Here is a 27395-nt window from a genome sequence, read left to right as displayed (position 1 = left end):
TCTGTTCGTAACTTTTATGGACAGAATTTCTAGGCGTAGCCGAGGCGTTGAGGGGGGTCCGGTTTGGTGGCCTCAGCATTGCATCTCTGCTTTTTGCAGATGATGTGGTGCCGTTGGCTTCTTCAAGCCGTGACCTCCAGCTCTCACTGGAGCGGTTCGCGGTTGGGACGAGGATCAGCACCTCCAAATCCGAGACCGTGCTCCTCAGTCGGAAAAGGGTGGAGTGCCCTCTCCGGGTCGGGGAGGAGGTCCTGCCCCAAGTGGAGGAGTTCAAGTATCTTGGGGTCTTGTTCACGAGTGAGGGTAGGTTAGAGCGGGAGATCGACGGGCGGATTCGGTGCAGCGTCTGCAGTGATGCGGACGCTGTATCGGTCCGTTGTGGTGAAGAAGGAAAGGCAAAGCTCTCGATTTACCGGTCGATCTACGTTCCTGCCCTCACCTCTGGTCACGAGCTTTGGGTCGTGACCGAAAGAACAAGATCCCGGATACAAGCGGCCGAAATGAGTTTCCTCCGCAGGGTAGCCGGGCTCTCCCTTAGAGATCGGGTGAGAAGCTCGGTCATCCGAGAGGGACTCAGCGTCGAGTCGCTGCTCCTCCACGTTGAGAGGAACCAGTTGAGGTGGCTCGGGCATCTGGTTCAGATGCCTCCTGGACGCCTCCCTGGGGAGGTGTTCCGGGCATGTCCTACCGGCAGGAGGCCCCGGGGACCACCCAGGACACGCTGGAGAGAAACCAGTTGAGGTGGCTCGGGCATCTGGTTCGGATGCCTCCTGGACGCCTCCCTGGGGAGGTGTTCCGGGCATGTCCTACCGGCAGGAGGCCCCGGGGACCACCCAGGACACGCTGGAGAGACTGTCTCTCGGCTGTCCTGGGGGGGACGCCTTGGGGTCCCGTCGGAGGAGCTGGCTGAAGTGGCTGGGGAGAGGGAAGTCTGGGCTTCCCTGCTAAAGCTGCTGCCCCCGCGACCCGACCCCGGATAAGCGGAAGAAGACGGACGGGAGCAAGAACCAAAGTGGTGCGTTTGATATTGTTTTGACATTTTCTTGCTATACTGATGACAGCGAAAAATAAATGAACTTATTACAACAAAATGGGACTCGAATGATTGATAAATTGGAGTGCGTCACGTCTTTTCTCTCCAAGAACTCTCACAGATTTCATCGCTCAAGCGTTGGCCTCCGCTTAAATGATTGCTCAACATTTCGATGCTATCGCGCTTCTCCTCCTGTCAAGCGCCAATATTTTCGCTCGTGGTTATTAAATATCTCCCCGCCGGCAGTGATTTAATTTTACGGCTTCATTTGTCAAGGAAACGCCGCAGCGTGGACTGAAGTGAGGAATGAGCGTCCATTGTGACAAACGCTTCCTTTCCAAATCCGGGACAGGCCGCCGTCCAGGACAAGGATGTCCTTAATTGTCACGTCGTACGCATTGTTGCGATTCAAGAATGGCTGAAAAATACCGCATCATTTGTAAAATAATAATAAAGAACAAAGCCTCGGTACAACTGACAAAGCAATTTCTAACATGTTTATTCACGAGTCAGTTTTAGCCAATCGAAAAGTCATTCGGGCATTGGAAGAAGTTATCCTAAACTTAAATATATGTGAAAACAAACAAACCAAAAAAACAATGTAAAAAAAAATTGATCACCTGAGGAGACAACTCAAACCAATATGGTTTACTGCGGCAATTATGATTCATAACCAAATGCAGCAGGTCAAAATCTGCAAAATTGAGAAGAAAAACAAAGCGTTGTAAATACATTTAAAACACCCCTAAACAGTTATGCAAATTAGGCCCCCCTGTGCTTTCAACCTTCAAATGTGACGTACAGGGTCCATTTAGGTTCCGGTGTAATGGGGCTGTGCAATGAATCCAAATTCAATTACAATTTCAATGGTTACACTCAATCGTAAAAAAAAAAGATTATTAATACTCATTTTTGAGTTGTTTAAATAAATACATTTGCACCTTTTTTTACATTTTGAAATCACAAATTTCATACATTTTATTTCATCCAAAAGGAACTTGCATGTTTCAAAGAATTTTATTTGTCTTCAATTTTTCAGTTTTTTTACGTTTAAACATTTTCTTGTTTTGTACCAAAAAATAAATGATCCGCACAGTATGTATATATGTATACTGTATCCATAAATAAAAAAATAAATAAAAAAAAATACAGATTATTTGCTTTCTTAATGTGCTCTACTGATTTGATTGCTTGCAGTTAGTTAAAGGGCGCACAAAAAAAAAAGCCGTCAACGCAATAATGAAAATGGATTTTCCAAGCAAGTGAATTTTCATTTCCAAAAGTGGAGCTTTCGTGAGGATCAAGATAGCCAAGTTTGAGTGGATTTGGCCTAAAAATATCCCGGAAAAGCCGAGCGAACCAGAGAGAGAAGATGACACAAATCCAAAGGGAAGCACGTGACAAAAACACTCTCAGTTGGCTCCAGGCGGAAAATAAAAGCGAGAAAAGCGAGAGCAACCACGAGCAGGCTCTAAATATGGCAGAACAGCTGCTCATTAGCACCTCCCACCCACAGGTATGACGCTCAAGGTGAGAGGACGGCTTGTTGTCGCCCGCGGGTATTTGCGGAGCGCCGCGTGCCGGCGGGGCGAGACTCGCCCGAGTGCGTGTGAGAAAAATACAGATCCAAGCCAAGTACTTGTCAAAAAAACGATGATTTTCACAGTGTTTTCAACAGAATTTGTAAATAATGATTCTAATGCTAATTTCTGTAAAACGGAAACAGATGCAAGTATACTTTTTTTTTTTTTTTTTACCGGATGAAAGAAGAGACTCTAATCTTTCGTTTGGTAGGATTCATGTTTTGATAGCAATAGAAAACAATATTCTGTGGACTTTCCGTCAAAAGCCAGTAAAACAGTCGGGAGCGAAGGGGGCTGCTTCAGTGAAAATGGCTGCTGTAAATTGCGCAGGTCATAGGTCACAATAACTGGATTTCTTCCATGTGTTGTTTCTTGTTCAACCTTGTTCTTAACACTGGTCTCATCAGACCACAACCCATTTTCATGTGTTTTTTTGTCTTTAGATTTTGTCTTTAGACGTGTGTGTTTTTCTTTGGAAAATAAGACAAATTGTTAGATTAGGACATCATTAGCATGTGTGCTTATCACGGTGTTATTTTTGCTCCTCTGCAATGTCATTGTTGTGACAAACTTAGGATTTGTGTCACGTGCAAGACTTGAATTGTTTGGAGCATAAACTTGTCAGTCTGACACTAAAGCAGAAGAAAAAGAAGAAGTCGTTAAACATTGAGAAGCGAGCGAGCGAGCGAGCAACGGGAGGGAAGATGAAGCAGCAGATGTGCTCATGAAAGAAGATCTTCCCAGCAGACCAGTTGCGCCCAGGCCAAACATAAAAGCCCAGCATCCTCTGGGGACGGGAAAACTTAGAGGGGTGCGGGACGGACGAGGAGACGGGACGGACGAGGAGACGGCACGGGCGCCCGTTATTGATTCGCCATCCAACACTCACATACGCATGCATTTTTGTTTTATTTCGTTAACTAAATTATTTTTTGAATTTTAGTTTTGTTTTTTTGGTTGACTAAAATATCCTTGGTCAGTCCTCCAAATCTGAGGCCATGTCCCTTGAATGCGCTGAAACCACGCCCCTCTCCACCCTCAACTGTCAATCAAATACTAATAAATAATAATAGTCCTGATAAAATGTCTACTATTCCGTCCAGCATCTTTCTTATACATGACTTTTAACGTTTGAGCCTTGAAAATATATCATCCATTGCCGTACTTTCTCGTGCCACAACAACGAGGCACTCTAAAGGAGCTATGGGAACGTGTCCGTGTCCACACACTGGCTATCATTTTGAACACCCCCCCCCCCCTCAATCTTCCACTCGCTCTCTCTGTGATGTACATTACATACACTCAGGGTGGACAACGATGCACTCTAAACACACTAGAATGGCCACGCCAACTGAGGAAGAAATGCAAATCCAAACAAATGTCAATTAACCCATATTTTAAATGTTTCAAGTGTCATAAAGACGTATTTATGTTTTTTTTTTTTTTATGCTAGAGCATACGACGACTTTGATGCAGCCTCTCAACTGTAAAGAATAGTTGAAGAAATGGTAGTTATTACACAAACGGCCAGCAACTGGCAGCAGAGCAAAAGTGATCAACCAGGGCTATGTAGAAAAAAGTTTCTTTTACTCACATTTCTAAATAAATTTGTGAATAATGATGACATTTCGTTATATTATAATGCTAATTGCTGCAAAACAGAAACTGATAGAAGTATAAATAATTTTAAATTATTTAATAATTTTGAAGTGTTCGGTTTAGGTGAACGGTATGGGAATTCTTATTATTTTTTTCTTTCTCACGCACGCACACACACGCACGCACAAACACGCATACAAAAAAAAAAAAAAAAAAGGGAGAACAATGATGATGACATGTCAAATGATCAATACTGAGATCTCCCAGAAAAAAAAAAAAAAAAAGAAATATAAATAATTTTTCTGATGAAAGATGAGACTCTAATCTTGCTTTTGGTAGGTTCCATGTTTTTATCGCATTAGAACACAATATTCTGTGAGCCGTGCAAACTCGGTCAAAATCCAGTAAAACAGCCGGGAGCGAAGGGGCTTGCTTCAGTGAAAATGGCTGGGAGTGAATGAGTAAAAAAAAAAAAAAAAAAAAAAAATCTAAACTAAATCTACTTCATATTTTGACACTTTTAAAGTCTTGATTCCGAATAAAAACAAATCGCAATCCTGCCAAATAAAGGAAAACAAATATTCATCCATCCATTTATTTATCACAAATAAAGTACAACCAATAACAGTCTGCTTTTTTAGAGTACATAATATACAAAATAATGTATTCATATAGTATTTTTTTTTTTTTTTATCAAAATAGTAATGTCCGTGGAGTTCCCGCCCACCCATCAAGTCAAAAGTCAATCTTTTGTGATCGTAACGTTGTTGCTGAAAATGTAGTTTACATACGACATCCACAACATGTCTTTCTCCGTTTGACAAAGAACTTGAACTGTGAGTGACGATAAACAGCTTGAAGAATTGAACTGCTGCATATTATGCAAAAACGATGCGTTGGCCTCCGGGCGGTCACGTCGTCCTCATTAACATAAAGCAAACGCTTACGTTTAGCGCGCAGGCCGGCGCAGGATCGAAGACAAACCGGGGAACAAACGGCAGCCGTTCCCAGCGATCCGGGCGGAAATGAAGATCGTTTGAAAAGACAAAATGAAGGCCGGCCAGAGTCCCGCCTTCTTTTTCCGTTTGGAACATTTTGTAAACATGAGCGAGAACAGACCTCCGCTCTCCGCCACAAAGCTTTTCTTCTTACTCTGTCAGCCGTTCGTTGCCACGTCGGCCGGCCGTGATCGCCACGATTGATTTATGCGGCGCAAATTGAAACAGTGGCTCAAGGTCTGTCATTTCTCCAAGAAAAGTTCTCCTCAAAAAGCAAAATACGAGTAAGACGCTTTCAACTCGCTCTTTTCATTTTGCAGATCAAAACCGCTAAATACTCTTTACGCCTCACCTCAAATGCACCTCAAATACAAGTTGGAATAGTTTTGCTATGAGATCAGATGAGGAAAAAAAAAAAAAAAAGATGCTTAGTACAGTACTCTTATCGCACATGTTTAATTGTAATTAGAATATTTATGACGAATATTCGTTAAATCGCAAAACAAACATTGACCATTTAAACAAATGCCTCACCTCAAATAGAAATTCCAAAGTTCAAACGATTTGGTCTTTAAAATTCAGATGAGGACAAAAACAAAACGGCTAGTGCGCTTTTAGGACATTTTACTTCATTAAATATTGTGATTTTATTTGTGGAAATGTCACAACAAATATAAACTGTATAGTATTTATTGGGATGCACATTTTACTGTAATTTATTGTAAAGGTTCTTTTAATTGAGTGCCATTTTTCAGTAAATGCTCCGAAGACAGCCATGAACAAATGAACGCCTTACCCCAAATATAAAAATTTACAAGTCGAACTGTAGTTTTGCTACACAATCAGATATGTGCCAAATATTTATCGTAAAGCAGGCGGAAAGAAAGAAACCGCAGAATTGCCAAAATGACTTCATGCCACAGACAGATCATTTAAAAAAAAAATATATATATATTTGTAATAAAAAGAATGAATGCAATGTGTGCCAAAAAACAATTTGAACCAGAAATCGCTTTTGATTCAAAAGATGTGAGTGTATCGAATCAAACGAATCAAATCCTTTAAAATATAGTGATATGCATCGAATTGTCTCTTATCTCACTTCCCTAGCGTGCCGGCGTGCGTCTCCCACGGCGGCGAGCTGCTGTGCGGTCGGTCGCACGTGTGCTGAAAGATTGCCATTAACAAGCGCGCGGGGGTGACACTTACGCGGCAGTGGCCCACCACGTTGCGCAATGACGCTGATTTCATAATGGCGCCGGCGCAGTGCGGCCTCGCTCCGCCGAAAGCACGCTAATAAACATATTGATCATTCGACGGCTCCCTGGCGGTGTCCGACACAAGCGGTTGCGGGCCGAGCATGTTGTCGGTTCTGTGGGGGTTGGCTTTTTTGTTTATGTGTTCTTGTTTTTTTTTCTTCTTCTGTGGTTGGTGTTTTTTTGTCTTGTTTTTCTGGTTCATTTCTTGCCAAAATGTTGTGTTGTGACCTCCATTAGTCTTAACCTGACATTTTGATTGATATTACATTTGTGGAATATGAGTTATAAAGCCAAATGCCGTCGTTTTTATCCATCTCAGGGGGCGGCCATTTTGCCACTTTGCTGTGGACTGAAGATGACATCACAGTTGCTCAGGCAACGACCAATCGACCAGAATACCAAATTCAGACGAGTGTGGCTGCACAGAGCATATTATTGTCGTTTTTTTTTGAAGAGGGTTGACTTCCCCTTTAAAAACAGACTGTTGGGAATAAATGAATCCAACATGGACCCAATATTGGAATTGTGGTTGTAAATGTTGCTCGGTGTTTCAGCTAAATTTAATGTCAGTGTCTGACGAGTGCATTCCACAAAATCGAAGCAAGTTTCTGCTCCATTAGACAAATCAACACAATTGAAGTTTTACGGCCTGCGCACACGCCAACGTGCGTGCGTTCACCTTTTTCTCCTCTCCGCCTTTATTTCTATTTCCAGTGGTTGCAATTACAATCAAGACAAGTCATTATCACGTCCTCTTCAAGTTCTCACTTTAAATATCATTTGTTTGAGGGATTGCAGTCAGTCTGAAAATAAAGCAGATTAGCGAGAAATGAAAGAAAAATAACACGCACGCTTTTAGCCTGATGTTAATTACATCTTGGATCCACAACACTGTAATTGCAGGCTCGCTTCATTTAGATATTTTTTTTGGGGATGATCATTTGATTAGCGTGATTATTCATTTTATAACTAAAACGGGGTGGTGGGGGGGGGGGGGCTGCAATCATTTTGCATACGTAATCCCTCTGCAGGTCAGCCAGTATCCAATCTAAATATGAGTTTAGATGGGATCGGATGAATTTAGGTCAAAGCCGGCATGTGTGCAAACAAAAGGGAGCCAGTTTGAATTCGGATCTGGAAAAACATGCCCTTAATCTCCTGTCATGACGTTTTTCTACAAAAAGAAATGACTTCATTAGCCGGGTTTACATGGAAACTTTGTAGTCATTCCGATTGAAATCATTCCGAATGAAGATCTCTGGTCGCCGGTTTACATGCGACGCGATCCATTCCGATCTGCCGTTAGCGTGCGCCACTTCTTGAATCGGTCACGTGATTTATAAAGATATGGAGTTCATTCGTCATTTGTCGTTGTGACAGTGATAACACAAAAAAAAAAAAAAAAGTTTCAAGTACTTAAAAAACAATGTGCATTTCTGGGCTTAAAACCATTTTTTTATTTTTTATTTTTTTTTATTTATTTATTTATTTTTTTAGAAAGGCCATCTGTACTGATGCGGATCGATGGACGTAAACCTGCTTCTGTTGATACTCAACGAGAGATGGAAGTGCCCGCCTCAGGCCAATACAGGAAATGAATGCTTTGGAGCACATACTGTACATTTCCTGGGGCCCCAAACAACTTAATACAATCCTTTTTTTTAATTTACAGCTCGTTTTAGTCTTAATTCACACTTAACTAATTTTCTCCCAAAAACGTATAAATACATTCTATTTTAAATATTACCATGCTCCCAAAGACGTATCTATACGGGTTTTTTTTTGTTTTTTTTTTGTTAGGCTAGAGCACACGGAAGGCTTTGATGCAGCCTCGGAACTGAAGAGAATGCTTGAGGCAATGGTAGTTATTTCAAAAAAACGGCCAGCAGGTGGCAGCAGAGTATAAGAGATCAACCAGGGCCACGTTGCAAACAAGCTGATTTACCCACAGTTCTAAACAGATCTGTGAATAATGATGAAACTGAGCTATATTCTAAAGCTAATTGCTGCAAAACGGAAACAGATAAAAATATACTTTTTTTTCCTGATGAAAGAAGAGACTTGAATCTTTCTTTTTTTTGTTTTTATAGCAATAGAACACAATATTCTGTGGCAGCCGGGAGCGAATGGGGGTTGCTTCAGTGAAAATAGCTGGGAGTGAATGAGTAAAAATATATATATATATCATAAATTAATTTAAAAAAAGCTATGTAAAAAAAACAAAAAAAACTTGAATTTTAGTTTTTTTTTTTACTTTTTTGAAGCAGTACGTCAGGGTTTGTGTGTGTGTGTGTGTGTGTGTGTGTCTGTGTGCGTGCGTGTTTGCGTGTGAACAGTTCAGTAATGTGAAAGGCAGCGGAGCATCTGCAGCAGGGCCTCGCCGACTGGTTCAGGAGCACAGGCAGAATTTTAATGCCGCCGGGCTCACCTTCGTCCTTTCTCCTCTCTCAAAGATACAAGGGCAACGCTGCATTAATCCCCCAACACACACACACATACAAACACGCACACACCAGCAGCGCCCCCCCCCCCCCCTACCTCCCGTGTCTCTCGGTCGCCATTTGCCGCCAAACCTTTCCCTTTCATCACGCGCTACGTCATTCCAAAAGCCTGTTTTAGCTCAGGTGGCAACATTCTAGAGACACCTCATCTGAAAAAACATGCTGCTTTTAAGTTAAGTTGCGCTCGAATTGGATCTGGACATCGACACCAGACTCAACGCACATTTCATCGTGCACGGCGCCACACGAGACGCACATTGATTGAATTACAGTCATTTGTCGAATGTGAAAAGATTACAAGGAATGATTGATATCATATGCAACGCAAGGAGGGGGATGCGTGAAAATTGATTGAGGCCATATTAAAAACTTGATTGTTTTAATATTGAAATGTATTAAATAGAGGTGTCAGACAATTAATTTTTCTGCGTAATTAACCGCATGACTTCAATAGTTAACTCATGATTAATCGCAAGTTTTTATCTGTTGGAAATGTACAATGAAATATATATATATATATATTTTTTTTTTTAAAGTAATATAAATATGGCCGCATCTCTTAGTCATTGATACAGTAATTTGATAATAATTCATAAAATTAAGTTAAAATTAAAAAGATGTACTGTACTGTAAAAAATGAGTGTGATATTGATTTGTGTTGAGGTCATTTTTCTGCCACTAGATGGCATCATTACATTTGTAAGACGCTGGCAACAGCTCAGTGCATTTTTCTTTTCATATTAAGAGCTATCGAATCTTTAACATGAAGTCACTTGTGAAATTCTGCACATTTTTTAAAATTGTATAATACAACTTGACTCCAGTCTCCACAAATATATGCATTATTTTTTTTAAACTTTATTCCTGCTAAGTTTTGATGTAAACGTGTTTACTGTGTTGCGACCGGAATTAATTAAGCCAGTGCAGGCTTTCCAAGTACAGTAAGTGTTAAAATGTGTGGCATTAAAGAAACATTAAATTCACTCAAAATGAATGCACTAATTTTGACACCCCTGGTATTAAAAGTATTCTTCCACATTCTTTCTTGGAAAAAAATGGGACATTTTGACAAAATCAAGAGACTCCCTTGCTCACACTAACATGTCAAAACAAGACAATGAAACTTTATATATACTTTGTGTACTTTATGTGCAGGTGCTATGGTAGTTGTAACGTTTCAAAACGATTGCTTAACTCTTTGACTGCCAGACGTTTTCAGAAAAGGGATGCCGTGGGTGCCAGCCGATTTTAAGCATTTTGACTGATCTTTCAAGGTCCACAGAAAATGATGTGTTTGGACTATAGAAACACACATACTACCAAATGAAAGATTGGACTGTCATCTTTCATCAGAAAAAAAAAAGTTTGTTTTTACCTTATTCCGTTTTTGAGTAATCAACAATAGAAAATGGTTAGTTTCACCTCTGTTTTGAAAAAAAAAAAAAACGTCTTTTAACGTCGTTGGCACTCCTCCATAGGATTTTACTAAACGTTATTGAACGTTTTTGGCAGTCAAAGAGTTAAGAAGGAATCTGCACTTTTGCAAGGACTCAAACGAGGACCCAAACTATGACCACCTTTGTCAGTTGAAATTGAGTGTTTTCCTTTTTCATAGTTGTGACGCACATTCGAAGGAAAATAAGTGAAAATGAGATTCAATCGCACAAAGTCGCAAATCACGAGCGGGAAGAAGCATGCTTGAAAACCAGACAAGGACAGGATGGTCCGAATGTGAAACGCTGTCCTTGCCAAGGATTATTTCTTTCATCTTACAAGATGCTGTTAGCGACATGAAGTGATGTGACACCCTGAGGACGTTTCGTACCAAACGGGATCCCAGTTAACTGTCTGTGCCTCACAAAATTTTTTTATTTCACAGTTATTTCTATTAATTGGAGGAGCAAAGAGGGACATTAATTGACAGTGCTGGCAAGGAACCAAGTAGGAATATTTTGTTACTGTTCTAAAGTAAACCGAACCATGGAATGTACTCAAGTGTGGTCCAAGCGGGGTTCGAACCCGGGTTCCCCGTGGCGGGAGGCAATTGCTCTAAACGCTGAACGAACTTGACTTTCGTGGCTAATGGCGTATTTATTTTTGAAAAGTGTGATCTGACTGCTGAAAGCTAACATGCATTTAATCCCATCAGTGAAATTATAATCCAACTTTCAGCACTAGTTGTCAACGGTTTGTTTTTTTTGCTCATAATTGAAGGTTATTGTTCCTGGCTTGCTTTGGTGTGGGAAATCCTTGACCAATCGTCAACAAAATTCATATGCGCAGCCCTAGGCAGGTCCACTTCAACCTGTGAAAAAATAAAAGCGGTTGGCACAATATTTCGGATTTTATTGATATTAAATGTGAGCTCTTAACTCTTTGACTGCCAAAAACGTTAAATAACGTTTAGTAAAATCCTATGGAGGAGTGCCAACGACGTTAAAAGACGTTTTTTTTTTTTTTTTTTCAAAACAGAGGTGAAACTAACCATTTTCTATTGTTGATTACTCAAAAACGGAATAAGGTAGAAACAAACTTTTTTTTTCTGATGAAAGATGACAGTCCAATCTTTCATTTGGTAGTATGTGTGTTTCTATAGTCCAAACACATAATTTTCTGTGGACCTTGAAAGATCAGTCAAAATGCTTAAAATCGGCTGGCACCCACGGCGTCCCTTTTCTGAAAACGTCTGGCAGTCAAAGAGTTAAGAGGACATGCCAGGCCCCACAGCGTCTCCTTGACTGGGGCCAGCCAAGAATCAGTGTATAGTGTGGCTAAAGTCTTTTTTTCCCCCTTTATTTTTTTTTTTTTTTTAAATACAAGTCCCAGTACTTCTACCTCAGTATTAGAGTGCGAGTACTTCAGCACCTCTGTTAATTGATCATTTGATGTGCTGTGCCATGTTGTACCCAAACTGGCTCCAAAGGCAACTTATTGATCCATTCATTGCTAAAGAGGCGTTTCCCTGCCCTGTTTCCGCAGGTTGCCATGGGGAGGCCGATATTGAGCCCACTAATGGTCGCCGGAGGTGTCGTAAAAGGGCCTCGTGTCAAATCACGCAAGACGTGCAGAAAGCAGGCAGGTGTCAGGTGAGCAGCGTGATCGATACGCTTTTATTGTTTGTTCAGGCTGGGAGCGCCAGCGAGTCCATGTTGTGGAACTAATGGATGCCAAACGCCAATCAATACGCACATCAGCTGCTCTGGATACAAAGCAGCGGGAAACTCAGCATTTGGTTGACATCCTTGCTCTCAAATGACCTTCTTTCTTCTGTTGCGGACAGAAATACCGAAATCAATTCATTTAATATGAACTCCAAAAGCTCATGTATGATAATAATTGGCAAAAATGATCATTTTAGATTTTATTTTGTTTTGTTCTGTTAGGTTTCCGGTATGACCGGAGAGTGGATCACAGAACACAAAAACACCCGAACTGCAAACACAAGAAATCAACACAAGTACTTATTGCTATGAAAACACACCATACAAGTAAGAAACTTGTGAGGGTACCTTGAAACTGGCTTTCATGTGGGCGGGGCTTTAGTCCTAATGGCTGATGGGAAACAGGTGCAGTGCAGGTGGACACGCCCCCCTCGTTAACCAGGCACTGTGAGACAGAAAAAACACGCCAAGAGCCCAGCAATATAACATGTTCATTGAAATATTTTGTCAATTTTAATTTTTAATTATTTTGTTAGTTTTCATGAACTAAAATAAGCTTGATGGGCGAAGAATGCGCTTAAGACCTCACATGGGGCACCAAAGATGTTCATTTCCTTATAGTTGGTTTTCATTAGTTTTATAAACATTAGTTTTCACTTACAGCTTGTTTTAATTAAAAACTATATATTTTTCTTCCCAGTTATTTCATTAGTTTTCATTAACTATAATAACCTTGGTGCTAAGTTGTCATACTCTTGCGGACAAAGAGTTGACTTGTGCATGCTAGACATCAAGAATATAGAATAAATGCGGCTTAAAACGGCTTTCCGTTGGCTCCGGACTGACACCTTAAGTCGAGCAATGTAAACACTAAAAGGAGTCATTAGGAGAGAAAAAAGCGATCATTGTGAATGTGAGACTTTCCAAAGGCCACGGCAGATAAGAGGTGGAGGTGGCGAGTGGGCTCGGAAGAAAAAGAGCGAGTACGGCGAGGGAATGTTAATGGAAAGTAGGAGATGGACCTCGGAGGAGGGATATTGGAAAGAAGATTGAAGCTGGCCAAGAGAATTGTGGGCTGAGCGCTGCGGAGGATTGAGAGGCTTGGAACGAAACAAGAGAAAAATACAAAGAGGATGTGTCGGGCAGAAAAGTCAAGACTGTTTTTCATGCCATTTTTTTTTTTGGGGTGTCCAGAAAACAAAAGGATTGTATTTGATCAAGGATCCTTTTGTCTTAATATCATGTTCATTAAGTTTGGAATCAAAATGGCCTCAATTGTTCACAACAGGCACTCACTCAACCTGTCATCATCAATGGAAACTGGAACAAGCAATGAGCTTATTTTGACATGTACAGATATTATAACGTAATTATTCTAATAACATTAGCAGAGGTGGCAAATCCAGGTCCAGAAAGTAAAAGCCCTGCCACAGTTTGGCTTTAGCCCCTGATGCTAGCTAGCTAGCTCCCTAAAAAGGTAAGCAAGCATCAAGGGAGCTAGCTAGCTCCCTAAAAAGGTAAGCAAGCATCAAGGGAGCTAGCTAGCTAGCTCCCTAAAAAGGTAAGCAAGCATCAAGGGAGCTAGCTAGCTAGCACCTGGGGTTAAAGCCAAATTGTAGCAGGGTTTTTACTTTCTGGGCCTGGATTTGCCACCTCTGAATATTAGCAGCTCTTTGCTCCGCGGTGTGTTCAAATATCTGTTGCTTAAAGGATTGATCGCAACGCTAATACTATTCGTTAGCCAGTCTATAGCGTTTTACATTGTTGGTTAGCATTACGCTAAGCAAGCTTTTTCTGAGGCAAAGCTACATGGTTCTTTTGTCATTTTATTTTATTTTATTTTTATTTAGAGATGTAGAATACCAGTACAAGTGACAATTCACAGCTTGAAGCGTCTTTTTTTGTAGAATTGTTGACTTTCTGCTAAACTGCTGCTCGTCACGAGCCGAGTCGAGTTGACTGCCGCCGTGCAGGGCTCGTATCGTCAACATCTCGTACGTGGACTCGCTTGCATCTCAAGGCACCGTCACATTGCCCTACAAACGGCTCTCACCAGCCGTGAAAGTAAACAACGGAGATGAGCGAGCAGCAGGACACGCCAGCGTGGACGGCGACGAACAATGGGGCTTAAATTCAAAGACACGTCACTGATTGAAGACAATGTCACCTGCTGCTCAAAAGAAGCGCACAATGAAAGGCATTGTTCCCGCGAAACCCCCTCAAAGCAGGTACACTACCTGTGGAGACTCAATTAGAAAGCCATTAGTCACCGGCAGACAAGAGGCCTAATTGCCGCCTCGGGGGGATTCACACGCTTTCTGTGCGAGGACGACATCCATCATGCTCGTGTTTCTCTACTGTGTCGCTCGTGTTATTGTCAAGCAAGGCGTGCGTGCGTGCGTGCGTGCGTGCGTGCGTGTTTTCACACTCAGGGATGAATGATAACAAAAGATTGGAGTATTTATTTTTGCTGTAGGTTTTGATAGCAGGCTGATATACTTATTATCCACACGTGGGCAAAAATATACTTATTCTTTGCATTAAAAAAAAAAAGGTTGTCATGTGACTGCTTACTCACAAAATTTAACAGCCAAGTTGTATTCGATAACTTCAAAGACGAAATGTACTATTTTGCTCTTACATACCTAGTGGCTACTTTACATGATAACCACCCCCCCCCCCCCCATACCGAGTTACTTCGCTCATGACTAGAAGGCTTGGACGGGCGAAGATCTAGAGCAACTGTCAAAATACACTGTTTGAAAGTAGGGGCGGCGAGTACCGATACCAGGCCACATTTCATGGTATCGGTACACGCGACGGGTATCGATACTGGTATTGGCCCCCCGCCATTTTCGGTCAGGAACTGACTGGGGGGGAATGAAGGTTTAGTTCCGTCTCGTTCGTTTCCTGTGTGTTTCCTTATAAGGGAACACTTGTTCATTTCATTACTTCAATTTCGGTGTGCGTTACTGAGAGTAAATAAGTACTCTGAGTAATGTCACCATCTGTGGTTCAAGGTGTGTCATATATGTTTGTAACTTACGTATATTTGCCGTGTTTAATTGCGTGTTTACGTTTGCCACGTGCTTAATTGCCTGTTATCGTTGTGGAGCTGCGGTGCTAAAAATAGAACGGTACCGTTTACGGCCCTCGCAGACGCTAATTATAGCGCCTATACATAGCACATCGAATTTGTGAATGTGAAACAGGAAACGGAAAGCCTTCCAAATTAAAAGCTTGGATTTCAAAACAAGATGTCATTAAACATCACACACTAAAGAGCTTGAGGAATTCTTATCATGGGAGATATTAAATGACTTGAAGCAAAAAGAAGTTGTACAACCACATATTTTGATTGGGACTTTTTTTTCTGGCCACTGAGTTATTTATTTGTTTCGTCTTCATTATCGATAAAAAAAAAAAAATCATTTTATTGTGTGCTCGATGCAAAATGACTTTTATGAGCAAATTGAAACAATATGATTGCCATTAATTTCATTCAATTTTAAGAACATTTGCTGTAGTTTTGATATATATGTCATTTAAAAAAAAAAGATCTATTTGTGTTTTTTGGGGGAAATTCTATGTATCATAAGTACTGATGGTATCGGCACTTAGTATCGGTAAAAGTGGTTTCAACATCCCTATTTGAAAGACTATCATGCAGACGCATCATTTCTACACTTCGCATTTACATACAAATTTTCCTCCCGCACAGTTTCTTAACATGGCAGCTCGGCTGGGGGAAGATCCAGAGCCACTTTCAAGTGACACCTTGAGTCAGAAACACTATCAAGGAGAGACACTCATTCAGAAGCATCCACATCAACTACCGGTGCGATTCCCGTACTATCCCGTCCAAGCCAAAAGGTAAGCAGAGCTGCAATGAGTGACAAACAGATTAGAGTTACTTTCTGATGAGCAGCGCTTACTTGATTGCTTGGTGAAGTTATTGACGCAGTGGGATGTTGAGGGATATTGTGTTTGGTGATGTGTCCAAGTGCGAAAGTGAAGTCTACGAAGTGCTGCCTCCATGAGTGAAAATTGTCTTTACGGGCAAAAGCATGCCAAAGACCTGCTCGGAAAACCAAACAAAATACAGATTTTGTTTTTCCCTTTTAAAGTAATTTATGTAGAGTACCAATTTGTAGGTATAGACCGACAATGGATATAAAAAGTCTACACACCCCTGTCAAAATGCAATTTTTTGTGATATGAAAACATCAGACCACGATGAATCATTTCAAAACTTTTTACTGAAAGAAAATATAGTAGTGAGAGGAAGTAAAAAATAAATAACTGCGATACTGTGGTTACGGGTGCAGGACCTTGAACGCGCAAGCAGCGGCCTTCAAAACTGTGCCGAGGATGAGAAGGCTTGACAACATCAAACGTGGTCGCCCCTCAATTCTCCACGCTCGTTGGTGGAGTCTGGTCTAGACGCAAGCTGTCAGGCCTGCAGCCTTCGAGACGATGACGTCAGCAAAAGCAGCCTAAGCTGCTCAAAGTGGGTCATATTCACATCTCGCTGCACAGCACACAAGCAATGCGCCTGCACCAACTAATACAAGGATTTCAATTCTCTTGGATGATAAACTTTGCGCTGTTCTGTTTAAAAAAAACGACACACACTTGCCGCAGGATAATAAAATTCATTCATTCAAAGGTAAATTTGAAAATAATTCTATTACTAATTTTCTTTAACTGCAGTTCAAGTATACAAGGGAGGGAACCTGAATAAAATGTCACGGGTGTGCTATAAATATATTTGACTTACTTACCCTGCTGCTCTTCAAATATAACCGCTTACAAAGATATAGGTCACCTTGACAAATCTTTTCCTCACTTGTCTTAGGGGGAAAGAAATGACTGCTTGCTATTAAAGCATCCCGCCAAAACGACTCCAGCCCCGCCCAGTTTCACTTCTTCAGCCAATCGTGTGTCCAGCCAGACACAGCTGCTCCTTGATTGGCTGATTAACTTCCTTACCGGTCACTTGTTAGCTTGTTCTTCCTGTTCAAACTCTGTACAGAGCACGGACTTGTATATTATTTTGTTGGCCGAAAACTGTTCTCAGTGCGTGTTCTACGCTAAGATCCCTGTACGGAGTAGTGAGAGCCTCTCAAAGAACGAACTTCACTGTTTGCACCGACCATTCCGAGTATTGTGAATTGTGACTCACAGAGGTTAGAGTTACATTTCACAGTGAATTATTTCCTGATAGGCTCGACTTCCACTTGATTGTTAGTGGCTCTGACGGCATGATGCATACGAATCTTTCAGTAGCATCTTAGAAGAGCAAATTAAAAATCTTTTTCTTCACCATGAAACTTCTCCCAAACTTATTGGTACATGTATGTCATACACAGACGATTTTTCACCGTAGAGAGTAATCAATGTAGTCAAGTTGGCCTTTGCAAGTGGAAATGTAAGATGGCCGCCAGTGGCTTCACTTCCAGAGGTAGCAAATCCAGGTCAAGAAAGTAAAAAACCTGCCACAGTTTGTCTTTAGCCCCTGATGCTAGCTAGCTAGCTCCCATGGTGCTCGTTTACCTGCTAGCATCACGGGCTAAAGCCAAACTGTGGCAGGGTTTTTAGTTTCTGGAATTGGATTTGCCACCGCTGCTTAGTGAAGCCACTGGCGGCCATCTTACGTTGCCACTTTCTAGCTATCTCCTTAGCAGGTAAACGAGCACCCTGGGAGCAAGCTAGGGAGCCAGCTAGCTAGCACCTGGGGCTAATGCCAAACTGTGGCAAGGTTTTTACTTTCTGGAATTGGATTTGCCACCTCTGCTTAGTGAAGCCACTGGCGGCCATCTTGCGTTGCCACTTTCTAGCTAGCTCCTTAGCAGGTAAACGAGCACCCTGGGAGCAAGCTAGGGAGCCAGCTAGCTAGCACCTGGCGCTAATGCCAAACTGTGGCAGGGTTTTTACTTTCTGGACTTGGATTTGCCACCTCTGCTTAGTGAAGCCACTGGCGGCCATCTTACGTTGCCACTTTCTTGCTAGCTCCTTAGCAGGTAAACGAGCACCCTGGGAGCAAGCTGGGGAGCCAGCTAGCTAGCACCTGGGGCTAATGCCAAACTGTGGCAGGGTTTTTACTTTCTGGAATTGGATTTGCCACCTCTGCTTAGTGAAGCCACTGGCGGCCATCTTGCGTTGCCACTTTCTAGCTAGCTCCTTAGCAGGTAAACGAGCACCCTGGGAGCAAGCTAGGGAGCCAGCTAGCTAGCAACCTGGGGCTAATGCCAAACTGTGGCAGGGTTTTTACTTTCTGGACTTGGATTAGCTATCTTAAATATTTCTGTTCTCAGAGTTGTGTGGACTAAGCTTTAAGGAATAAACTAGAAGTAAGATTTTTTTTTGTTGACTGTAGTCTCCAAGACAATTCTATCTACTTCTCTGATGTTGAAAAGGCACTGACGCTGATGTGAGTTGCTGTGAATAACTTTCAGATTGTGCATAATAACGTCGTTTGCTATTTTTTGATGGATTCAAAGTCAATCAAAACAAGAACAAAACGCATCTCTTTTGTTGAAGTGACAACTATTACTGTTTTACTCCCATCTTGGCTCGGTAAGAGTCTATTTAACGCAGTTACAATTTTTGCTTTCAAGTGGCACAATTGCGATACGCGTCATTGGATGTCTCCATTTTCTTCTTCACGTCTTCAGCATTTTAGCTCGTCGATTACATTTCTTGGGTTTATGCTCGCAATTTCCGAGGCATTTGTGATATCGTCATGCATTGCATTGCTCCCTCACTGGCATCGAATACAAAGACAAAAAGATGACAAGACGGATGGCAAGATTGGTCGCTTCTCTCTTCTCCCCCCCCCCCCCGGCTCACGTGACAGCAGCGCTGCTTTATGTTTGCGGTCAAAAATAACAGTATGACGGGCGTCATCTGACCGTTGCAGTGCTGGTTGAGACACGAAGTTGTTTCCCCAAAAAATGGAGCGAAAGAGCTACCGATACAAATTCAATAGCATGGCCTTAGACCTTTGATCAATTCCTGGCTATTTGCCACCCTCCACAAATGACTTTTCTTCTACTCCCGCTCGATCTTTCCGGGGCTTATTTTTCTAAGAGTTAATTCAGTTCTTTCATAAATGAATTTTGTTGACACTGGTGAACCATTTTTAAAGAACTTGAGTTCAGAACTAGCAAATGCAATATTCTGCGGGCCTTGCAAAAATCTGTCAAAATCCAGTCAAACAGTCGGGAGCGAAGGGGGTTGCTTCAGTGAAAATGGCTGCTGGCAGCGAATGAGTTAAACAGCTGTCGATTAATTTGATAATCGATTACTTGTTGATTAATCAATTCATTTTGACAGCTTTATTGTTGACGAAGCCAATTCTCCTTTACAGTAGTCACATTGCAACTTGATATCTTTATTTATAAGACCCACGTTTGAATTGCTTTAGAAATGTGAAAGGAGCAAAGTAGGGAAAATATCGTTTAATATAATATCGTAAGTCTTACTCTTTGACTGCCAGACGTTTTCAGAAAAGGGATGCCGTGGGTGCCAGCCGATTTAAGCATTTTGACTGATCTTTCAAGGTCCACAGAAAATTATGTGTTTGGACTATGGAAACACACATACTACCAAATGAAAGATTGGACTCTCATCTTTAATCAGGAAAAAAAAGTTTGTTTCTACCTTGTTCCGTTTTTGAGTAGTCAACAATAGAAAATGGTTAGTTTCACCTCTGTTTTGAAACAAACGTCTTTTAACGTCTTTGGCACTCCTCCATAGGATTTTACTAAACGCTATTTAACGTTTTTGGCAGTCAAAGAGTTAATGGTGGAGAATAACACGTGTGAACGAGGAAGGAAGCCTGCAAACGTTTTCTTGTGAAAATCTCAAGAGTGAGTGCTTTGATTGCACGCATTATGCCGGACATCTGATGTGCGAGCGAGCGCAGACTGGCCGCATTTGTGTTGATGTGCTTCCACTCTGTCCAAGCAAACGCTCTTCTTTTTCATCTTCCTCTCCTGCTTGTCCGCCCGCATTGTGCTCGCAAGATGGCTTGATAGAGACATGCATTATTCATGCACGTGTCCTTTCTGTCATTGTGGACGCGTGCGCGAGGCGCAGAGGGGCGCGAAGCCCGACTACAATCAATCAATCGGGGTCAGACGCGCGACACAATGGGAAATGTTAATTGAACGTCAGCGGATGCAAATGAAAAATGCGCTACGGTGCGCCGATACTTTACGTTCATGTGGATTCGTTTCCAGGAATTGCACAAAAGCTTTCCACCGTGATTTCGTGCTTCTACTGTATTCATGATGCGAGCTACCAAAGACCATCCCATTTGGCCGTCAGGACTTTTTGTGTTAGTCTTGGTCCCGTATGGTGTTCCACAGGGCTCAATTTTGGGGCCTCTACTGTTTTCAACGTATTTGTTGTCCCTGGGTTCCATCTTTAAAAAAAAAAACACATGATATTTCCTTTGACTGCTATGTGGATGACTACTGCATGTCCGGATGCTTTTGCATTAATGCATTCACTGACGTAACCCCCTTCGCTCCCGTGTGTTTTGCTGGATTTTGACTGATTTTGCTAGGCCCACAGAATTTTGTGTTCTATTGCTATAAAACATGCAACCTAATAAAAGATTTATTAGATTCTCCTTTCATCAGGGAAAAAAGTACATTTGTATTCGTTTTTGTTTTGCAGCAATTAGCTTTAGAAGATAGCTAAGTTTGATCATTGTTCACATTCTTGTTGAAAACACTGGCAATAAGAGCTTGTTTTTTTAAATTAAATTAAATTTTAACTTTATTAAATCAAGTACATCGAACAAGTACCTTTCAAACATGAACATCAAATCCCCCCCCCCCCAAAAAAAAACGCTAGGGGGTAACTAAAAATACATGTTAAATAAAATTATACAAATATGTTACACTCAACACAAGCAGAAATGATCGTCATTGCTTTTTTTCTTTTTGCAATATCTAATTGACACAACTAGTTGAAAGCCAAAAAAGATGGCTTAATTCCCATAAATTTATGCTTATGTAAGTGAAATTTTGCCAAAATAAAATAAATACATTTGCAAAAAGAGCTTGTTGCAACATGGCCCTCTTATACTCTGCTGCCGCCCGCTAGCCGTTTTTTTTTGAAGAGGTCTTCATGTCAAAAGCTGCATCAAAGTCTTCTGTATGTTCTTGTATAAAAAAAAAAAACGTATAAACATATTTTTGAGAGTGAAGGACAAAGTATTAAAAAAACTTATATATAGGTTTTGGGGTTTGAATGAGTTGTCCTGTCTGGAAGAAGTCAAGGTTGAATTTCAATGAAAAGACAACAGAAGTTAGGTCCCAGTGGCCCAAAAAAGAAAAATGGCCTCATCTAAAGGGGGACTGAGGGTGAGAATGCATCTACATTTGGTCAATTTCTTGTTCAATGCACTAGTGGGAATTGTGGAGCGTGTCTGGACCTGATTCCCATTTTAAGCTTTAAGAGCTTTTATGCACAAGAGTAAGAGATAGAAGCGTACTTGTAGAATATCGACCATGTGCTCTTTTTGGCAAGATTGCAGGAGGGTTGCGAGTCGATGGGTGTCGCAGATTCACAGACAACCTTGTTCTGCAGGTGATGTCGCACATCTGGAGCTGTCAAAGGCCTGCAAATGCACTCTGATGCTGTCAGCGAGTGTTTACCCCCTGAAGTTAGAGAGACGGACAAAATGCTGAAAACAATTCTCAGTGGGTTGCACTGCAAGTACAAAAATATACCGTCCGTCCATCTATGCTTTTCCTGTTCAGGATCACGGGAAGCTTCCCCTTGCTAACCTCAGCAAAAAGGGTCAACTACACCCTTGACTGGTCATCAGAACACCAAAAGGCCTGTAGAGACAGACAAATGTTTACATTCACGCCTATGGACAATTTAGAGCCTTTTTTTAAACCGTGGGTGTCACAGTGGACGTGGTTGCTTGAGGGATGGCGGACCCAAATGCAGGAGAATAAGGCAGCAAAACGGCAATTATGTGCAATGCGTGGCGCGTTAATGAACCAGAGGGAAAATGGTGAGAAGACAACCATGCCTTGATGGGACGTGACTTGACTGGTCAGCACGACTGGACAGGATGTGACTAGACTGGTCCCCATGACTAGACAGGACGTGACTAGACTGGTCGCCATGACTGGAACGAGCGTGACGTGACTGGACCTGATTTGCCTTGATTTGCTGTAGAGTGGCTATGACGAAGACGACTTGGCAGTGACAAGGACGAATGGCCATTGGCGAGCATGACTTGGCAGTGGTTGAGGACGACTTGGCAGTGGCGAGGACGAATTGACATTGGCGAAGATGACTTGGCTGTGGTCAAGGACGACTTGGCTGTGATCGAGGACGACTTGGCAGTGGCGAGGACGACGTGGCTGTGGTCGAGGATGACTTGCCAGTGTTGAGGACGACTTGCCAGTGTTGAGGACGACTTGGCTGTGATCGAGGACGACTTGGCAGTGGCGAGGACGAATAGCCATTGGCGAGCACGACGTGGCTGTGGTCGAGGATGACTTGCCAGTGTTGAGGACAACTTGGCTGTGGTTGAGGACGACTTGGCAGTGGCGAGGACGAATAGCCATTGGCGAGGACGACGTGGCTGTGGTTGAGGATGACTTGCCAGTGTTGAGGACGACTTGGCTGTGGTTGAGGACGACTTGCCAGTATTGAGGACGACTTGGCTGTGATCGAGGACGACTTGGCAGTGGCGAGGACGACGTGGCTGTGGTCGAGGATGACTTGCCAGTGTTGAGGACGACTTGCCAGTGTTGAGGACGACTTGGCTGTGATCGAGGACGACTTGGCAGTGGCGAGGACGAATAGCCATTGGCGAGGACGACGTGGCTGTGGTCGAGGATGACTTGCCAGTGTTGAGGACGACTTGGCTGTGGTTGAGGACGACTTGGCAGTGGCGAGGACGAATAGCCATTGGCGAGGACGACGTGGCTGTGGTTGAGGATGACTTGCCAGTGTTGAGGACGACTTGGCTGTGGTTGAGGACGACTTGCCAGTATTGAGGACGACTTGCCAGTGGTTGAGGACGACTTGGCTGTGGTTGAGGATGACTTGCCAGTGTTGAGGACGACTTGGCTGTGATCGAGGACGACTTGGCAGTGGCGAGGACGAATAGCCATTGGCGAGGACGACGTGGCTGTGGTCGAGGATGACTTGCCAGTGTTGAGGACGACTTGGCAGTGGCGAGGACGAATAGCCATTGGCGAGGACGACGTGGCTGTGGTCGAGGACGACTTGCCAGTGTTGAGGACGACTTGGCTGTGGTTGAGGACGACTTGCCAGTATTGAGGATGACTTGGCTGTGGTTGAGGACGACTTGCCAGTGGAGAGGACGACTTGGCTGTGGTCGAGGATGACTTGGCAGTGGTCAAGGGCCGTTAAACGTCCTCAGCGTCTTCTTTTGGACACACGCAAGTCTTGAAATGTTTCGGTGTGTATGAAATTTGTTTGAGGAACGAAGCCGGCTTTGCTTCCGTCTGGACGGGGCCTAAATACACCAACACTAAGGAGACACATCTGAGGAAACACAAGTGCACTGATTGGTCACACACACTGGGAAGGGAAGCCACACTCAGGTGGACGTGGTTCGACATAACGAGACAAGGGAAGAAGCCAGGAACACGTGACAAAAAACACCAACCACTGACAAAAACAACAAGAACACGCATAACAAACAAAAACCCAACCTCTACAAAACCAAAACATGACAGTGGAGAGGGAGGAAGCTAGTGTATGTGGAAGCAGCCAACAAAAGCACAGGAAGGCCCTTGCTGAGATTTCAACCTCAAATCTCTGAATGTCAAGGCAAGTTTATTTGCATAGCCTTTAATCATGAAAGAATCTCAAAGCACTTCACAGGCTGCTCACAGTTCACAAAGATCAATGACATCCTCTGGTCTAGACGCCACATCTGGGAAGAAAAAAAAAAAAAGAAACCTTGAGAAGGGGTCACAGATGGCGAGATCGCTCTTCCAAGAAGACCAACATTAATCATGATACACCACAATGTTAGTTCAAATTGTCCAATTAGTGAAATGATGCGTCACAGTGAGAATTTGTTCTCTTTGGAACCTGTCCTGGTTGGCTGATGCAGAATCCATACAGGAAGAGCTTCACTTTGATTTTTGCCACCTGGCCTCCTCTCTGGGCTGGAGAGGGGAAGCGGCAGTAAAACATGCCAAAATCCAGATCTCAGATAAATAGAGATTTAACATTTCTACAGAGAATTATCTGGAAACCGCTGACTCAGTATTATTTCTTCGGCAGCCTGCCTGAATCAATTTGTCACTCTCTTTCTCTCTCTTTTTTTTTTTTGCGCGCTTGCGTGCGTGCACGACAGTTTGTGCTCATTAATTCACCCGAAAGTTGTTAAAAATCCCGTACCCTTCACCTTAACCCGATACTTCAGAGTCCCGCCAGAGTCGCGAAGTTGTCAGCAGACCAGAGGAAGGATCAAAGAAAAACAAAAAGTGAAATCCAGCACCAACCAGACAGACAGAGGTGACAAAACCAGAATCTTTTACCAACCCCAGAAACATCTAACTTCCAACAAATTAGGGAGACCTCAAGAGACCAGAGGAAAGACTAAAGGAAGGATAGCTGAAGCAGAGTGAGATCCACATTCGCCAGCCTCCACTGATTCAGCGACTAGTGGGAGAAGCAAATTCTATTTGAATTTCAGTAGATGCCGACTAGTCGTTTTTAGCCTAAAATAAACTACTCACAAAATGGACTTAAAATTTCAGGATGAACCTAAAACACACTATAACCTTACAGCTGAACTTCTCTAAACTTTTGCTTGTAACTGTTTAAAATGTTTCAGTACTTTTTGCATAACCATCTGTTCAAGGTACAATTATGAATTTTTAGGAGTTATCTTGGTCTCATGATGCCAAAATGTGGTCAGCATAATGAAGAAGACTGTTTATAATTATTCTAATAGCGCCGCAAAATCTATTGGTCCATTCATTGATCAAATCCCTGCTGTGAATTCCGCCCGTTCATCTCCCTGTGCAAAAAGTAGTGAATCATTGAAAAGATTGACAAGCACATTGAAAAGTTTAGGAAGGTCAACTGAAGTTCACCTGTAAAGAAACTGCGCGTCTTGTTTGGTAATACGTTCCATCCGATTGCCGTACTTAATGAAGCGGCCGATGTAAATGTAAACAGGATGACTCATAAATTGTGAAGAGACGTCAGTGAGAAAAAGTCAGCCATCGCTGCACTATGAGGTCTTAACGTTGCTCTCACAACCGCTGATTAACACTACGAGTGCACTGCATTAAATATAAGCTTGCCATTATTTATTGAGCAGCCTCTAAAAGCTATTACGCTGCGCAAAAGTTTTCGCCCCCAAAATTGCTCCGCTTAATATTCTGCTGCATTCAGAAGACGGAACTTGATAGAAAACTCGCTGATTGGGGGGGGGGGGGGTTTAGGGATGCGTGCGCAAATGTAATTATGAATTTCAAACAAAAGGACGGCGGCTGCGAAATTGGGCCTTTTAAAGCCCTCATATGTTCCCTATTTATCCCAAAGTCAATTTTTGTGTCTAATGGCTTCATTACTGGCGTCATGCTTGAGGGCCCGTCGCTGATAAAAGTCAGGCGGGAGTTGAGCGCTTCAGCCGCTGAAGCCGCTTCAGCCGCTTCAGCCGCTTCAGCCGCTGAAGCCGCTTCAGCCGCTCACATCCCTCTGCTTCTGTTTCCGGCTTTTTGTCCCAAAGCGGCGAGTGTTAAGGTGACCCCACGTCAACCCACAAGTCCCGCTGTAGTCAAAGACGCGGCGTGGCGTTACCTCTGCTGCTCTTTTTGGGCTCTGCGGAAAAAAAATCCCTGCAAAAGGTCCAGCCTGGCACGAAGGCTTGCTGCTGCATACTAATGGCTGGCAGTTTCTTTTTTTTTTCTTTTTTTTTTGCTTCACAGTCTTGTCATTCTGCATTCCGGTTATGTTCTCATGCTGTCACCCCGCAAAAGAGATGAGCCGCTACGCGAGGCAGTGCAGCGGAGCGCCAGCAAAAGTCTTCACTTTGTTTTCATGCAGAGCAGTAAACATTTGTCACAAACCAAGTCACCAAATCAACAACTGCGCCAAACAAAAATATAAAGGCAGCACTTTTGTTTTTGCCCTCTGAACTCAGAGCTAAGACTTTTTGTGTGTATCAAAAGATCTACTTCTCTTAACTCTTTGATTGCCAAAAACGTTAAATAACGTTTAGTAAAATCCTATGGAGGAGTGCCAAAGACGTTAAAAGACGTTTGTTTCAAAACAGAGGTGAAACTAACCATTTTCTATTGTGGATTACTGAAAAACTGAATAAGGTAGAAACAAACTTTTTTTTTTCTGATGAAAGATGAGAGTCCAATCTTTTTTTGGTAGTATGTGTGTTTCCATAGTCCAAACACATCATTTTCTATGGACCTTGAAAGATCAGTCAAAATGCTTAAAATCGGCTGGCACCCACGGCATCCCTTTTCTGAAAACGTCTGGCAGTCAAAGAGTTGAATATTGTTTAAAATGATGTTTAAGTCGGTGTTACTGAGCACTTCTTCTTTGCCAGAAATCAGCCATATCAAGATGCTAATTGGAACAGGTGTACATTACGCTGCCCACAATCGAATATTTTTGTTGTGTATTTTTGTACGCTCAACGACACTGCGGACTCGACGCAGAACAAGCCAGAGAGTCAACTGGCCGACGTCGACCCGTCTCACTCCAGCTAACTTTTTTTACCGCCAAAAACGTCAATTGACGTTGAGGACATGCCCACTGTATACTGCCAATAACGTCAATTGACGTCAACTAGGTTTTTTTTTTTCTTCTCAATGGGCAGTGCAACGTCTTGTGCAGCGCTGGTTTGTGAATGGGCGGGAAAAATCCCAAAACACCCACCAACTATGGCCAGCAGATGGCAGCATTCTATCTCTTTTCAATGGGCTCCCTGAGGATCAAATTACATGAAAAACATGGCGGATCTTAGGAAATAGGACGTTTTCAAGGATGATGTGAACGATTGTCACATTAAATTGAATTCACAGAGCGTCACTAACAAAAAAATATTAGTGTCCAAGTCACTGTCACAGTTTTTCCCAATTTTCGCTTGATGTCATTCAAATGACCTATTTTCAAATGGTGATTACTAAAGAACGGAATAAGGTAGAAACATACTTTTAAAAAATGGAATCTAATCTTTGATATGGCATCCACCATGTTTATGTCGTCGTA

General features: G+C 42.5%; 1 protein-coding gene across 1 annotated transcript in view; it reads left to right on the top strand.

The window, feature by feature from the left end:
• The window catches only part of LOC144053206 (uncharacterized), a 28594-nt gene extending 11748 nt beyond the window's left edge, over window positions 1–16846 (top strand). Inside the window, exons 3-5 of the mRNA XM_077567367.1 lie at window positions 11953–12059; window positions 15856–16007; window positions 16463–16846. Of these exons, the coding sequence (XP_077423493.1) occupies window positions 11953–12059; window positions 15856–16007; window positions 16463–16577 (374 nt within the window). The 3' untranslated portion in view covers window positions 16578–16846. The remainder of the gene's footprint in view (window positions 1–11952; window positions 12060–15855; window positions 16008–16462) is intronic.
• The last annotated feature ends 10549 nt before the right edge of the window (window positions 16847–27395 follow it).

The sequence above is a fragment of the Vanacampus margaritifer genome, chromosome 6 (assembly GCF_051991255.1).
Source record: "Vanacampus margaritifer isolate UIUO_Vmar chromosome 6, RoL_Vmar_1.0, whole genome shotgun sequence".
Lineage (NCBI taxonomy): Eukaryota > Metazoa > Chordata > Actinopteri > Syngnathiformes > Syngnathidae > Vanacampus > Vanacampus margaritifer.
The sequence above is the reverse complement of the archived record's forward strand: the minus strand, read 5'-3'. Positions and strand labels throughout refer to the sequence as shown.